General features: G+C 38.3%; 1 protein-coding gene across 1 annotated transcript in view; it reads right to left on the reverse strand.

Annotated features, from left to right (window-relative positions):
• Positions 1 to 17,832, reverse strand: part of abcd3a (ATP-binding cassette, sub-family D (ALD), member 3a) — a 77,417-nt gene that overhangs the window by 9,427 nt on the left and 50,158 nt on the right. The window contains exons 19-21 of the mRNA XM_057823896.1: positions 13,330 to 13,419; positions 11,150 to 11,269; positions 6,828 to 6,932 (exon numbers count right to left, since the gene is read on the reverse strand). Of these exons, the coding sequence (XP_057679879.1) occupies positions 6,828 to 6,932; positions 11,150 to 11,269; positions 13,330 to 13,419 (315 nt within the window). The remainder of the gene's footprint in view (positions 1 to 6,827; positions 6,933 to 11,149; positions 11,270 to 13,329; positions 13,420 to 17,832) is intronic.

Raw genomic sequence — 17,832 nt, forward strand, 5'->3', positions numbered from 1 at the left:
CTGTTGAGGAATAAATTAGGACACCCCTACATTTCAATCCCACTTAAAATGGCTAAAATCACACACAGGGGTATCACATCAGGTGCACATTAGAACATCATTTTGAAGGATGCTTGCCTTCTTTAAACCTCACATTTAGTTTGGTGTGCCCCTGACTGTTGAAGTGAGAGAAAACACCATGGTGAGATCAAGGGAGCTGTCTGAGGCCTTCAGAAAGAAGATTGTATACGCTTATGAGTCTGGTAAGGGATTTCAAAAGATCTCAAAAGAATATAAAATCACCCATTCCACTGTCCGGAAAATAGTCTACTAGTGGAGAACATTCAGAACAAATGCCAACATGCGCAGTTCTGGCCGTCCAAGCAAGTTCACCCTGAGAGCAGGATGCTAAAAGAAGTCTCCAAAAAGCCTAAAATGTCATCACAGGACCTACAGCAGGCTCTTGCTACTGTTGATGTGAAAGTGCATGGCTCTACAATCAGAAAGAGACTTCATAAGTTTAACCTTCATGGGATGTGTGCAAGGAGGAAACCTTTGCTCTCCAGGAAGAACATGAAGGCCAGACTGAAGTGTGCCAGAGTGAATGTAGACAAAGACCAGGACTTCTGGAATAATGCTCTTTGGACAGATGAATCTAAAATTGAATTATTTGGACACCAGAACAGAGGACATGTTTGGTGTAAAACTAATACACCATTTCAGAAAAAGAACCTCATACCAACTGTGAAGCATGGAAGTGGAAGTGTCATGGTTTGGGGATGCTCTCCTGCACCAGGACCTGGCCAGTTTGCCATCATAGAATATACCATATATTCTATCGTGTATCAGAGGGTGCTTGAGGAACATGTGAGATCATATGTGAAAAAATTAAAGCTGAAGCAAAACTGGACCCTTCAACATGAAAATGACCCCAAACATACCAGTAAATCCACCAAGGACTGGCTGAAAAGGAAGAATTGGAGAGTCAAATCCCAGATCTTAATCCTATTGAGATGCTGTGGGTGATTTGAAACAGGCTGTACATGCAAGAAACCCCTCAAACATCTCACAACTGAAAGTATTCTGCGTTGAGGACTGGGGCAAACTTTGTTCAGACAGATGTCAAAGACTGGTAGATGGCTACAAAAAGCGTCTCACTGAAGTTATTTCAACCATGGGGGGTAACCCTAGCTATTAAGTAGTAGGATGTCCTAACTTTTTCCTCAGTTAGAATATGCATTTTTGTTGATATATTTGGTTTAATGAGTAAAGCAATGTTATTTTTTTGTTGTTTACCTGTAATTAAATCACGTTCTTTTCCAGAGATAAAACAAGATCAGACATTGAAATGTGAACATTTCTTAATAAAGCACTGAATATGTTATGGGGTGTCCTAATTTTTTCACATGACTGTATAAAATGGACAAAACAGGAAGCGCAGTAACATGAAGGAATGTCAACCAGGGAGTATGAATAAGTCAAACATGGATAGGAAACAAGCGATATTCACTTGTCATAGACATAGGCAATACCTGATTTCCTCTATGGGGGATCAATAAAATATTATCTTATCTTACTTATGAGGACAATGTTCAGATTCTGTCAAGAATGGAGACACGAGACCAAAACACAGTGTTATCGGCACACGCCTGTATCCATGAGGCCCAGCCGGTAACAGGCAGAGGAGGCAAAGTGTAATTCAGTAAAATAATGTGTTTTAAGATCATTGATTCAACATTCCACAATGCATTGCGAAGAAAAAAGACCTATCAGAGGCTAGTATATGAGGCAGTCAGAGGCCGTTATCTTGAACAGCAAACTGAATGCTTTTTATGATCGGAAATCTTTCTACGGCTTTCTAGACGCCGGTAGTAATGGGTTACATTTACTCCTTTACATTTACTTGAGTAACGTTTTGAGAAAAATGTACCTCTTAGTTTCATCACATAATATTTTTTACATTTGAGTAGATTTTTGAAGAAGAAACACACCTCTTAAGGCCGAGTTATGCTTCTGCGCCAGACCTACGCCGTCAAGGCAGACCTGATTTACGACCCTCCGCCGTAGCCTGACGTGTACCTCCACAGAATTCTGACTGGCGTCACGTCAACACGTGGTGACGTGACGCAAATGGACTGTGATTGGTCCGCTCAGACTGTTGTTTCCGGTTCAGCGCGAAATCACCGTCATTTTCAAACATTGTTGTGCTACACACAAAAATGGACCAATCTGACGAGAGTATCATTGAAGAGGTCCACAAGTACGAGTACCACAAGTTCACACAGTTGATACATCATCACTGATTGAGAATGCCTCGGTGCTTTTATGATAACGTGTTTACCATCGAAGCAGTTTGGGAAGATCCATAGCCGCCAGAAATCTGCTATGGCTTCCCACCGGCTGGTTGTAGGACACGGCCCTGTTGTGTTATTTTATATTTATTGTCATTTTCTGCCAAACATTGCTGGTCCATGAAAAAAAGGTCCCTATCACACCGGTCCGTGGTGCAAAAAATGTTGGGGACCACTGGGCTATAGTACAGTATAATAACAACAGTTGATATAGATGAAGCTGTGCTGAGAAAAAAGACTATAAACCATTATTTTTAAAAATCTGACATTGTAAGCATGTTACTCATTACCATACTGGCCCGAATATGAGACGGTGTTTTTGCATTGAAATAACACTGAAAAAGAGGGGGTCGTCTGATATTCGCGGTCTAGACATTATACCCATTCACGACGCTAGATGGCGCCAGATATCATTGAAGCGATGTTCTGTCATGACAGAGCTCAGCTACTCTCCCCATTCACGACGCTAGATGGCGCCAGATATCATTGAAGCGATGTTCTTTCATGATAGATCTCAGTTACTCTCAACTTGAACCAGTTTGCATTATTTTATTGCAATATTTTTCCTTATTCAGATTTGTTTCAAGACTACAGTTACAGTTAGACTTCACTTTGATGGTTAATGCAGTTATTGCAATTTTTTTTTTTTTTTAATCAAAATAGATTGGTTTATTTACATTTCAAAAACCAGAAGCCATTCATTTACGGATGTGATTTCACTTTAGTTTACATATTTAAATATTCAGATATTAAGATTTGAATGAGGCAAAATAACATGCTTTTTCTCTCAAATATATTGTTATAATCATTTGTTTCACATGTACTGTAATTATTTTCTGTATAAAAATTAATTTGGTGTTCAAAAAGTCTTTTTTCAAACTTGAGTCTTGAAAAAGAGGGGGTTGTCTTATAATCAGGCCCATCTTATATTCGGGCCAATACGGTACCTAAGTATTCTTTTCAACGAATACTTGTACTTGAGTACATTTTTGGGTGACTATTTTTACTTGAGTAATATTGTTTAGAAGTAACTCTACTCTTACTTGAGTAAAGGCCCAAGTACACTGCATGCGTGATCGTTGCGGTTCCGGTCCGGTTCAGTGTTGCCTGCGTGCCACGCAGTCCGTCAAAAACAGGCAAATCATACCGGCTGCTGCACGGCTGCGGTCCGCCAACTCCGTCCCCTCGTGAGCTCTCGCGTGATCGCGCGCGATCATGTGCCATTTAAATCAACGACAAACACACAGAGTCTGTAGTATGTACTCAACAGAGAAGCAGAGAGAGAGCACATTTTTTTTCTTGCATATTGATAATGTAACATTTGCTAAGCGGAAGTTTGGCCGCGAAAACAACACACGACCTTCAACGCCTTTTTCCTCTTTTTCTTTATTAACTTCCCGCCACCTCACCAATGCAAAAACAACAACTACAGTGGGGAGAACAAGTATTTGATACACTGCCAATGGGTTTTCCCATTGTCAGTGTATCAAATACTTGTTCTCCCCACTGTATTTACACTGACGCTATCTAGTCCACCAATCGGAGCGTCGCGCTGGTGCACCAGCACACCAATGACAGCCCCGCGTTGGTGCATAAATTAACCCACCGATGACAGCCCCGGCGACACTACAATATTTTATTTGTGTCTGTCTCTTAATTCCAGATTGACTGCATCATGTTGAGATCAGGGCTCCGTGTGTGGAGGGAAGGGGGGCTATTATGCCCTTGGTTGTGTCGGTGCGTTTATATCTTTGTGCACATTTAAAATTTATGGCACATAACATCTCATAGAGCTGTTATAAACAACTGATAAATAATCTGTCATATTTATAAAATGGATAGCGAATTATATTCGACATGAACTAAAAAAACAGCGTACTTGGAATTGGTGTGTCAACACTGCAGATTCATGTGGCCAGCGCAAACTGTTGTTTTTTCTATGAAGAGTCAAGTGAAATGTAGGAAAGAAAGAGAAACGTCTTGAATAGACCACCAGGTCGAAACTTGTGGGTGTCTCTTTTTTCTCTTTCGTCTCTTTTTTTCTCTTTCGTACTTTCCCCCCTCGACTCTGTATACAAACCGAGATTGTTTGTACGCGGGGCACGAGAATTTCTGCAGTGGAACCACTTCCAGATACGCTGTCTTTTTTTTTTTTTTTTTTTTTTTGCTTAGCACGTCGTGTTTGATATCATTGCCAGAAAAACACACATAATAGGACACTTTGCAGTTTCGCTTTTAATGGTGTCCTTATAGTAATATCTGCTGCATGTATATCACTTTGTGGCTTTCCACCTCCATGATGAAGCGCTCATCATCCATTTTCGCTCGTGTTTAAACCGTGATTAGGCACCTGGGCTTTTGACGTCAGGCCCAGCTCCGCCCATTTTGCCGGATGCGTGTCCGGCAAAAATAGAAAATAGCCTATACCATCCGGCGGGCATAAGGCACGCCGGAGGTGGTTCGCAGTCAAGCCGGAGCACTGACGCGGCCGGTATACGTTGAACAATAGGATATAATGGGAACGGATTGGCTCCGGCGCTATTTTTTACCGGAGTCGGACCGGAAACGCAACGATCACGCATGCGGTGTACTTGGGCCCTAAGAGTTTGGCTACTCCACCCACCTCTGCACCTTTCCTCCCTTACTTTAGCTGATAACGACGTATTAAAATACTCGTCGATACAAAACGTGGAAAAGGGAATATTTAACGTACAGATGCATGTCAGGTAGAGATTTCCTGCATATATTTATGAAAGGAGTGATTGTTTTTGAGATCATTAAAGGAGTGATTGTTTTTGAGATCATTTCATTTAGTTCGGGGAGTACCTTTTAACAACGTGCTATTTTTGAACATTGCAATGTTACTTTCATGACAATGGAACGCTGCATGAGGAAAAGTTAATTTTTCAGTCATTTTTCCCTTTCGCCTTTTATCCTGGGATCTCTCTGCGCTATATCCAACTCATTTTGCATTTCCCCCTAAACAATAAACGACTGTCACTGTCGCGTTCTGCTGCTGGTCAGATTTTGTTTTTGTTGCAGAGCTGGCAGTGGGGGCGTGCCGACGTCGCACCTGCAGCTAATCCCTGCTCATCAGCGATAATATATAAACGCAGGCCATCTGGGAAAGAACGCAGTGATATTTTCCTTGCTGGTCGCCATTTGACATCTTTGTCATTCGAGTAGCTTGCTCTTTGGTAATTTCGCCTTAGGTTTTGGTCGCCTGTCGCTTTAGTTTTGTATGCCTCTACCTTGTGCAGGTACATGAGTGTATTTTAGTTGTTTTATTGGCCCTCTGCCTACCACTTATGTTTATCCTCGCATTTGTACCGTATTGGCCCGAATATAAGACGGTGTTTTTTGCATTGAAATAAGACTGAAAAAGTGGGAGTCGTCTTATATTCGGGGTCTAGACATTATATCTATTCGCGATGCTAGATGGCGCCATATATCATTGACGCGAATGCTGAACTTGAGGTGTAATGTTCTGTCATGACACATCTCCGCTACTCTCAACTTTAACCAGTTTGCATTATTTTATGGCAATGTTTTTCCTTATTAAGATTTGTTTCAAGATTACAGTTAAGTTACACCTCACTTTGACGGTTAATGTATAAATTGCAATTTTGTTTTATCACAATAGATTGGTTTATTTACATTTCAAAAACCAGATGCCAATCATTTACTAATGTGATTGCACTTTCGTTTACATATTTAAATGTTCAGATATTAAGATTTGAATGAGGCAAAATAACATGCTTTTTCTCTTAAATATATTGTTATAATCATTTGTTTCAGATGTACTGTAATTATTTTCTGTATAAAAATTAATATGGTGTTCAAAAAGTCTATTTTCAAACTTGAGTCTTGAAAAAGAGGGGGTCGTCTTATAATCAGGGCTGTCTTATATTCGGGCCAATATGGTATATTGATCCCCGTCGACCTCCTGTCACGGACCCGTTTTGTTATTTCCCCTTATTACCGCGATCGCGTGTGTTTTTAGTTTTGTATTTAATAAACCCTTGTAAGCTTCCCTCAGTTGTTTGTTGTGAAGTCCAACCTTGTTTCCGCGTTTGCGGACCCTGACAGTCATCTTTTTTTAGTCTCATGGCACTTCACAGACACCCAGAACACAACACAGATCAGGTCCTGGAGATGGTTGAGAAAGTTGGTGCGGATTTAAAATTCCCCGATCTAAAGACCACATGTGCTCCGAAACGTGCTTTTTTTAACGGATATGGCATACGGTAAAAAACATACGGTAAAAATATTTTTTTTAAATCATACAGTAAAACATTAGATTAAAACACATTAAATATTGTGTTAAAATCGAATTTTAAAAAAGATGAACTGGGAAACAAAGTCATGTTAATGTGTCTTACACATGCACGCACACACACACTACAATTTGTGTATGTGTAAGGGTTGTGTTTAAGTGTTAAGGTAATTGCCACGAGGTCTCTACAAGTTTGAGTTAGTAATGAAAAGACAACGTACCATTCTGCAGTGGCTGTAGATGTAGTCTTCCACATCAACACTAACGGCACTGGTGCACTCATCCAAAATAGCAAACTGGGGCTTGTGGTAGAACAGTCGGGCCATCTACAAAAATAAAGGCACAAACCTATGAAGTGCTAAATATATAATGGTACCTCTACTTACGACATTAATTGATTCTGGAAGTAGGTCCGTAATTTGAAAATTCTGTAAATAGAGACGTGTTTTCCATGTACATGCCCATCATCCATTTCAAGTCCCCCAAAATTCAGACATAAATCTTTTATAGTTCATAAAAATGCATCAAAACATGGAACAAATAGATGTAACAATTAGATTATTGCACAATAAACATAAAATCAGAGTTGTGCATAGTGTAAAAAAACAAGAATAGAGTAGAGAATAAAAGGTAATACACTCATGTAAAGCTGTCGGAACACAGGGGGCAGATTAAGAGTATGCAGGGATACACATACCATAGAGGTCCCTCTTAACACGCCCCCTCACAGTTCTGAGATAAAGTATTCAAGCCAAGTCTTGTGTGGAGTTTGCATTTTATGGTATAATCTATAACACTTGTATTTTCTATATACATTCATACTTTAACAAAATGTATCATTTGTTATCATTAGTGAAATGTTATTTATGAAATAAAATTAACAGAAAATGTGAAACGTCTTTCACATTGGTAAAAGTACTGTAAATAAGTGTCTGGATATTCAAATTAAAATCATGTACAGTGGTATCTCTACTTACAAAAGTCTCTAGATACAGAATTTTCAGGTTAAGACACACCTCAATGGAAAAATATTGCCTCTTGTTACAAAAGAAATTTCAGGATACGAAAGGCAAAAATACTGTATGGCTGGTACTCGCAGCTCCCAGAGTTTGCTGAACGTAATATGTTTACATACAGAATATTCTGCCGTTGGCTATTGCCTAGCATTCCTGGCATCTGGTTGGTTAATCACTATTCCTCGGTGCAAATTATTTGGGGAAAAATGGATGATTAATTCCTCTTCACAAGTGTAAAGTTGTCCAACTCTTCTAATAAGGCTTGAATTTGAATGACGTAGGACGCACATTGATTAACTCCTGTTCTAATAGGTGTAATGAAAACTTAACACATAAAGGTAGTTCCCGGGTTACGACGTACCGGACTTATGTGATTTTGACTTTACGACGCCAGAGTCTCGTGATGCTTGCTTTTATTTTGAAAGCGTAGAGCAGGTAGTACCAATGGCACGCAAGTATGAGGGCATGTACACACGAAGAAAAAAGTATTTGCGCATACAAAGAACAGCACACGCGCACACACGAGGAAGATCACATTTGCGCACACGGAGAAGTCGCGCAGCTGAGTGAGTGAGAGAGAGAGGGGAACAATTACAACTGCAAACCTGGGTGCACATTTGTTGCTTGTGAAGTATCCACAGAGGCAACACCTGTATCTCACACCTTTTATACTGTTTATTGTGTGTTTTCAATTGTGGTCGAATACTTGGGGCAAGTTTATGTGATTGTTTTTAAAGATGTGCAGAGGCTAACTGATACATGCTAATTGTTTGTGTGGATTTTTATTGCTGTATTGGCAGCTAGTTATAAAGGCACATTTGAATTGCTGTTATTGAAGATGAAACTGATTGAAATAAAGTTTTATTTTAGTTTCACTCTGCAAGTGTTGATGTCATGAGCAGCTGAACCACACGGATGTCTGACAGCTTAGCTCGCTGTCTAGCCAGGACTTAGCTCCAACATCTTGGCAAGGACATATAATACATATTTTTAGATAGTTATTTCAAGATTTACAAGGTTATTTAGGGGTACTTAAAGGGTTAATTCCGATTTACGCAGAAATTCGGGTTACGTCACCAGCGTAAGAACAGAGCCCGTCCATTTAAAAAATTTTAAACAAATGTGCAAGTTCACTATGTACTGCATGCGATTAAAAAGTTTTAATTGCTGAATGGCACTAGTATTACAATTTGACAATGGGAAACAAAAAAAAGTAAGGAATTTCTTTTTACAAAAGAAATTGTGATTTAACAATGAACTATTAACTATGAAAAAATGGGCCAATAATTTTCATCGCTTGACTATAAATAAATATATAGATGAGTAACGGGTACACACAGGTCCGTAGTGGAGCATGGAAACCTTCTGGCCGATTCCTTCATGTTGGTGCGCTGGCGGCTCAGCTCATGGCACAGCAGTTAGCGTGCCTGCCTGCCGATTGGAATTGTCGTGCGCGCGCGTTCGCCTCCCAGCCTGGTCAAGAGGGGGGAGCGGAACGCGGGGCGGCGCTGACACACCAGTTACATATGTCTACAGTATAGACTAGTATACTGACTAGTATAGTAGCGCACAGCCCCAACTCCAGTACACTTGTCCAAGAGGTGGCAGTCGTGAGGAAAAAAACTCCATAAACAGTAGCACCTTTAAGTGTAGATATAAAAAGTCTGAGTTATAATATATTTTTTTGTTCAATAAAAGATTTGAAATGGCAACGTACTTTGCGATCATAGTTCTGGGTATATTTGTTGTTGAATCTATGAATAGAGAATGTCAAGATATCTTTGGGCCGGAGGGGTTAGTCACATTCTTTCCTGTTGTGATGGGGCCTGGGACCTTTGAATTCCTGATGCCATTCCTGTAGTGCTTGTTCCTAATAAAAGTAAACTGATCCACGACACACTGGGGACGCCATAATGGTCTGATCCCCTGCAGTTTCCTCATTTAAAAATAGATCAGATGTTTTACAAACATCAAAAATGCACATAGGCTCGCAGCTGTGTTTTCCTTTCTCACTAGCTCGCTCACTCACTCGGCTGCTTCGTATCTGCGTGTCTTCTTCTGGCGTGTTCACGCGCTCTTCTTCGCGTGAGCAAGTGCAAGTGCGCCCCCACATAGAATAGAATAGAATAGAATAGAATAGAATAGAATAGAATAGAATAGAATAGAATAGAATAGAATAGAATAGAATAGAATAGAATAGCCCTTTAATGTCAATATACAGTTGTACAATGACATTGTGGAGCATCTCCCTTTACAGTGCAGGATAAGTTAAAATTTCAAAAAAGTATAAAATCTAAATAAATATCAATATAAAATGTGTATGAGAAGAGGTGTATGATAGAGACAGGATGCTGTGATCAATTATTATTAAATTTTAATTATTATTTGTCACCCATACCAGGTATGCAATAAAAATTCTAATGGATTCCCTTTGTATTAGTTTATTGTATGTATTTTTTTTTTTTTTTTTTTTTTTTTAATTTATTTGTGTTTTTCAAACAGAGTGGTATCAGAATGGTATTGGTATCGGCAGATACTGCACAGCCAGGTATCAGTATCGGGGCATAAAAATGGCATCGGTGCAAGACTACTATTTCTATATTATCATTCAGATTTGTATTTATGATTTATTTGTTTTGCTATGTGTAATTGCCATTTGTAATAGTACCAGCAGTATTTATTAAGGATCTAGTGTAGGTTTTCAGGCTGTGGAACAAATCGTTTAGGACCTTCTTCACCTTAAACTTCTCTAAATTCTTGAAATCATAACATACATATAACTTCTCAAATGTAAATATTATCAGATTTCTTCATTATATTTTTGTTAAGTCAGAGTAGCACAAACAAATATCTGCTTTTACTTTGGAAAATAACTTCCAATTTTTGCCAATTTTTGGACATCTTACTGTCTAAACTGTTCTTAGTAAGGCTCCACAACTAATCGATTAAATTGATTAATAAATTATTTGCCAACGAATTTGATGATTGATTGATTAAATATTATTTTTGAAGGAAATAGTCATTTTGTCTTCATTGTTACTTACAACATGCCTAAAACTTCAAGGTAAATTTTGAAGGTACATAAAAAAAAGTAACAATTGTCCAATTAATCGTATAATTAATCGTCTGATCAATAAATTATGAAAATAATCATTAGTTGCAGCCCTAGTGTGAACATAAAACTGCATTTGCCGATAGGCATAGGCTGAGCAACCTGTTGTCATGCGACGGTTGAATGCTGGTCTGAACACAGCATTAGGTTTCAGAGGCGACTAGACGATAGCAGAAACCCTTCCGGACTCATATGCTCCACGCAAACTTTTTTTATTCTGTTCGTTATCTCTCAGGATCTCCATCCTTGACGCCACATCACTGTGGCCGCACGTTGTACGCGAGGTTGCAAGAGATGTGCACATTCTTGCTCGCCCGGTACCTCTGCTCATTGTGTGGTCCTATTCAGATTATTTAACTGAGTAAACCATAACAGATTTGCAGTGATTGTAAGAACAGTCGTGATGAATACTTACAGCCATCCTCTGCTTTTCTCCTCCACTGAAAACATCCATCCAGTCCTGCACTGAGTCCCAGCTTCCCTCCCTGTTTAAGATGTGGCCCAGCTGAACGTTATCCAAGTACTCTTTCAATACCTGGAGTTACGTTAAACAAAATAAATCCAATTACAATTTGTAATCCTGCAAAAGATAATTCAAAAAACAAGTCATGAGAGAAAAGGTATTTTATTCTTATCAAGACCAGATGACCTGATTGCCACTTTCTTCATTTATTTTGATGGGGCTGATTGATGCAGTACTTACACCTACTGTATCTGTAGTGGGAACTATACTTAACAAATGTACTGTACAGGTAGTCCCCGTGTTACAAAGTAGCTGACTTACCTGAGTTTGACTTTACGATGCTGGAGTCTCGTCCGCTACTTTGTCTTCAGTTGTTTATTTTATTTATTTATTTTTTTTTAATAATGTTGACTTGTTTTGTGATGCATGCTTTTATTTTGGTGCAGGAAGTAGGTAGTACTTCCGCACACAGTTGTGTGCGCAAGCGCACGCGTACAAATGAGGAAGAGCGCATTTGCCCACAAGAAGAAGCGCAGCCGAGTGAGATAGGGGAAAGAAAGCTTGCGTGCACATTTGTTGCTTGTGAAGCATCTACAGAGGCAACACCTGTATTTAACACCTTTTGTTCTGTTTATTGTGCGTTTTCAATTGTGGTCGAATACTTGGCGCGAGTTTATCTGATTGTTTTCGATGATGTGCGGACGCTAACTGATACATGCTCACCGTTTGTGTGGACTGTTATTGCTGTATCAGCAGCTAATTATGAACGCACATTTGTATTGCTGTCATTGAAGATGACTTAATTTCATTTTTATTTTATTTTTATTTTTATCCCGGGTAAGTCCCGAACATTATACTGTGGCGTGACTCGGTAAATGCCCGTGTCATCTCCGTGTCAGTCGACCTGAGAAATTGCTTTCAGTGTATGTCTGAAAGGGGCTATAATGAAAATGAAACTTCAAAAGATTTTCTTAAAAGAAATGGCCTTAACTTGACCAAAATCACAAAAATATGATAGTATGCTAAGGAAAAATAAAACATGTCAATCAGAAGCTCTTTGTTTTATTTGAATGAACTGGACTTTTGTCTGATTTGTGTACTGAGAAATACTTTTTATGTTTATTCTCCGAACCTTTAATTTAAAACTTTAACAAGTTTTATGTACTTAAAACAGTATTGCTGTAAACTACAGTTAAGTCAAGAAGCCTCATAAAATATTATTTTTGAAGGAAATAGTCATCCATTTTGTCTTTGTGGACAAAGGCTGATATGAATTGTGTCAATGACTCATTTATTTTCAAAACAAAATCGAATGAAGAGGAGGCAGACGACAATGAATCAGTTTTCTTTATCAAAGTGGTTTATAAATACAATCCAAATCCAATTTCATAGCATTTTCTCCTTTATGAACATTTGAACAGGAGCTTGCGTTGAAAGGACACTCTAAGCTGTTATATGAATGGGTTTATGTGTGTGGTTTCTTTGTGAAAAGAAATGAGACTTTACAGTACTATCAAACAACAACTCAAGCGCTAATTTGCTTCTCCAAAGCACAATACAAACGGACACTTAAGTCACTGATTAGCATAATCGTTATTTAGCTTAACGCTCCGTGCTAAGTAGTGACGTCTCATCAACAAAGAATACAAACAATACAATTGGCTACATTTATTCACCTCTGAGGGAGGCACACCAGATGTAACACAAAAGACAATCTCTCTACACTTCTTAAAGCTATTGATTCAGCCACCCAACCTGAGTGTAGCAGACTAGCAGTGAAATCTCTCTCTCTCAGATTAGTCAGTTGAATTTACAGACTACATGCACGTCATGGTGCATGATCGGGATGGTGCCACCTATAACTCAATTTGAGCCAAGAAAATCCCAGAAAGTTAATTTGTATGTGTGTGTGCGCCACTAATGCTGCAGTCAAGGGGCGAGACTGAGCGCAAAGCTGGGGCTAGGTGCGCTATTTGATGAACAAATAAATGTCTCCTTTGTTTTTGTGTCTCTCATCATAAATACATACTTTACAAAGCAATAGTCATATGTCATTGTGCGTATGAAAAACCGACAACACAGTTTACCACACACAAGTTTAGCTTTTAATGTAAAAGTTCATCGTGTCCCACCTGATCAGATATTCCTTTCCTTGCTTGTTCTTCCACGGTGTCAGGATATATCACTTGGTCCCGCAGTGAACCAAGGGTCATATAGGGTCTCTAAGTACAAAAAAACAGGTATAGATAGATGTAAAGTTGTATTCAGCCTTCATTAAGGCTGAACAATTTTAGAAAAAAAATCTTTCCGTTTCAATTCGATCTTTATTGCTAAATAAATCTATGTACATTTACAAACTTGATATAAAATGACCAGAGGTGGGTGGTAACGTGAAACATTTACACCGTTACATTTACTTGTATCCCTTTTGGAGAAAAATGTACTTCTAAGAGTAGTTTTACCACGCCATACTTTTTACTTGAGTAAATTTGTGAAGAAGAAGCGCTACTCTCACTACTACTACGCTACTTTTGACTATAGTTGTTACATTTTTCTTCTTTATTCGACCTATTAGATTTTACTGTATTGTTGCCACAGACGCTCATAATAGCTCTACCAGTTTCACCGAAGACACATTGCAACAATAATCACTAGAGTTGTCTGATATTATCTGGTAGCTGATAATATCGGTCGATAAAAGCATTTTAAAATGATACCGGATCATATCCACATCAGTTTTTAATTATCGGTTTTGGGCCAATATACATATAGCAGTGCTGTCATGTCCTATTGCCTGCCTGTGTGTCAGGTGTTTTTTCAAGCTCTTCTAGTGCTTCAGTGTAATTAGTTCCAGCACATTCGGCTGACGTAATCATATGTCAATGCGATCTCATTGCGAATAAAGAGAGCTAAACGGTGGAGCTAATATTTGCAGCCTGTTCTTGCAGTCTCACCACGTTGTTTGTGCCTTATACAAGCAACGATTGAAATGTATATCCATTCTTTTGTTTCATATTCATGAGCGTTGTGTAGTATATTGGAGAAGTGTATATTTCATTTCATTTGCATTTGTGGTGAAAGCTGTTTTTTTTTTCATTCCTTGCAAGCTGTACTACCAGTTGCTATTCAAATTGACACCAAGTGTATACAGTGATCACTCGATTTTCACGGTTAATTGGGGACCAGAACCTGCCACGATGAGTGAAAAACCGCAAAGTAGCGCCCTTGTGTGTGTTCGATGTATTCAGATTTAGCATTGGAAAGAGATACATATAAGACATGTTTTTCACTTTTTTCCCCCCAAAGTATAATTAAAAAAAAAAAATATATATATATATATATATATATAAATTAGGGCTGTCAAAATTATCGCGTTAACGCGCGGTAATTAATTTTTTAAATTATTCACGTTAAAATATTTGACGCAATTAATGCACATGTCCCGCTCAGACAGTATTCTGCCTTTTGGTAAGTTTTACAGCAAGGTTTTTTGTGCTGTCTAACAGTGAACTCTTGTGGTCGCTTTGCGACATGGTTTATTGCTTTCTTGCCAGTTCAATATGGCTGCACGACGTCTCGGGCTGATGCCTACGTGGTAATGTTGTGCTTATATGATCCTTGGACAAGATTTGTCCGTAAGTATGGTTGTTGTAAAGAATGTACATATTATGTTAGTAAGCGAAATGTCATATTTTTTGTTTGAGACGCTTTTTGTTTATGTTTAGTGAACCTGTATAGCGTGCTAAGCTAACGTCGTTGCTAATGCAATGCTTGTGTACTTTTTTTGGGGGAGTTTTACTACGGTCTAAAGAGGACAATGGTTTGAGGCCATTTTATTTATAAATCAGATGAAAAAGGAAGAAGTCTGATTATTAAGGCGTCGTTCACTAGCTTTGGAAAAAGTAGACGCTTCGGAGTGAGGACAGCATAGACAGATTTAAATGACAGTAGAGTGAAATGCCCACTACAGTCCTTATGTACTGTATGTTGAATGTATATATCCATCTTGTGTCTTATCTTTCCATTCCAACAATTTATTTTACAGAATATATATATAAAATTTACAGAAAAATATGGCATATTTTATAGATGGTTTGAATTGCGATTAATTGTGATTAATTACGATTAATTAATTTTTAAGCTGTAATTAACTCGATTAAAAATTTTAATCGTTTGACAGCCCTAATATAAATGTTTTAAGCACTTCAAATGTAATAATTATGATAAGGTTTAAACATGTTACTGTCCCACCGAAGTAGAAAAATGCTTGCCTTGATGAAATGCTTCATTGCATGAGTCCACTCAGATCTGTTCAAGCTACTCACTTACACACAATGAGTTGCCACAGCTGCTGTTTAACAAGCTAAACAATGATTGACGCTTGCGGCACTTCGAAGTTTCGGCATCCAAGCGTCTCTAGCCAGATTAAACCTTAACGTCTGTCAATCAAGCAAGTTTTTTCCAGCTTCGTCTCTTAGCCAAAGTGAAGCCTTTTCTTAGTCGCCACGACCTTGAAAAAGCAATTCACGCTTTTATAAGTTCAAGGCTGGACTACTGCAATGCACTTTATGTTGGCCTACCCAAGTCCTCGATCTCTCGGCTGCAACTTGTTCAAAATGCTGCTGCTCGATTTTTAACAGGTACACCTAGACGTGAGCATATTACCCCCGTGCTATCATCACTCCACTGGCTTCCAGTCCATTTTAGAATTGATTTCAAACTTTTACTGTTTGTTTTTAATTCTATTAATGGCCAGGCTCCATCTTATCTATCGGAAATTTTAACTTTTCGTAACTCTGGCAGGACTCTTCGCTCGACCGGCCAGCTTCTTTTAGATGTTCCAAGGTCAAAACTTAAACAGTGGGGAGACCGATCCTTTGCGGTTGCTGCCCCCAGGCTGTGGAACAGCCTTCCCCCCGAAATCCGCACCACCACGGATGTAGGTCTTTTTAAGTCTCGGCTAAAAACACACCTTTTTAGACTCGCCTTTTACAAAGATTAGGATAGCCTGGTTTTATTAGCTTAAGGGCTTTTTTAATGTTTCTTTTCGATTTTATCGGTTTTGTTGTTTTACTTGCTGGAATTTTATTGCGATGCGCTCTTTGTTTTATTTTATTTTGTAAAATGTCATTGTATAATATTTTCCTGCCTTTTATTTATCTTGAGCCATGTTTTGTTGTAAAGCACTTTGGGGGCCTTTCGGGTTTTGTAAAGGGCTATATAAATAAATTTGATTGATTTATTGATTGATTGATTGATTGATTGATTGATTGATTGATTGATTGAATCATCGTTAACTTTAATAAGCAACTCTAGTGCAATACCAGACCAAGAAAAGAAGCAGGAGGGAAAAGGGAGACTACGTGATCGGATCGGGAGAGCTCATCTGTATTTATTTATTTTTTAAATGAAAAAAAATCTGCGATGGACTGAGGAAGCAAAGTTTAAGTAGCGAGGGATCATTGTACTTTAGTTTTGACTTTATTTCATATTATTGACACAATGTTTTGTTGTTTTCAATTTTACAAAAAAGTATCAATGCTCGTCAAGAGAATGATTACCACAGAAAAGCCAATTCAACTTCACTCCAGTGTCTGAATTCTCTTTAGAGTCAGATTTGTTCGCTATCTATCGATTAGCATTCCCCCAGACACTTTGAGGCCAGAATAAGTACCTTATTGGCACTTGCACTTGATCCAAAATACAGATGTTTACATCATTTTAATTTCAACAATAAATATAGTGGTGCAATATAAGCAATTTTTCCCCTAACGTCAGTTGAAGTTGTTCTCTTATTATTCACAGAATGTTGATTTGGAAAAGCTTGAAGTTGTTACATTTATTATTATTAAAGCATCCAGTGGGGCATCACAATACAATTAGCCATAATGTGAAGGGCACGACCGTGTATATCGGTATCGGTTTGATATCAGTATCGGACCTTTTGAGTTGGACAATATCGGGATATCGGTTAGCAGTTAAAAAGTAGGCCTGAACGATATTGGAAAAAAATATTGTTGCAATTTTTGGGGGGTTTGCGATATATTGCGATATTTAAAAAAAAGTATTTTTTTTTTTTTAAAAGAAATTTTCACTTGATGACTTGAATAGCTGTTTGGAAAGACTTTGGATGACTCACCATCACCACAGTGTACAGTGATCCCTCGTTTTTTGCGGTTAATGGAGACCAGAACCCGCCGCGATAGGTGAAAAACCGCGAAGTAGTGCACCCCCCATTTTTTTTTTTTTTTAATGTGTGTTTTTTGTGCTCAATGTATTTATTCAGATTTAGCATTAGAAAGAGATACATTTACAACATGTTTTTTCTCTCACTTTTTCCCCCCAAAGTGATTTTAAAAATGTATATAAAATGGTTTTTAAGCACTTCATATGTCAAAATTATGATCAGTTTTAAACATAACTGTCCAACCAAATCATTTTTGAACAAGAATAAAGTACTGTAGTAGATAAATGCTTGGCTTTATTAAATGCTTCTGTTTATCTACCTTAGCTGTGAGCGTTGGAGTGACATGTAGAAATTTCAAACTCCTCATGATCACTTCAGGCATTTATATGTCTCCAACGTCTCCACACACACACATTCAATTCCAGCGCAGTTTCCTTGCAGAAACTGT

The sequence above is a fragment of the Corythoichthys intestinalis genome, chromosome 20 (genome assembly GCF_030265065.1).
Source record: "Corythoichthys intestinalis isolate RoL2023-P3 chromosome 20, ASM3026506v1, whole genome shotgun sequence".
Lineage (NCBI taxonomy): Eukaryota > Metazoa > Chordata > Actinopteri > Syngnathiformes > Syngnathidae > Corythoichthys > Corythoichthys intestinalis.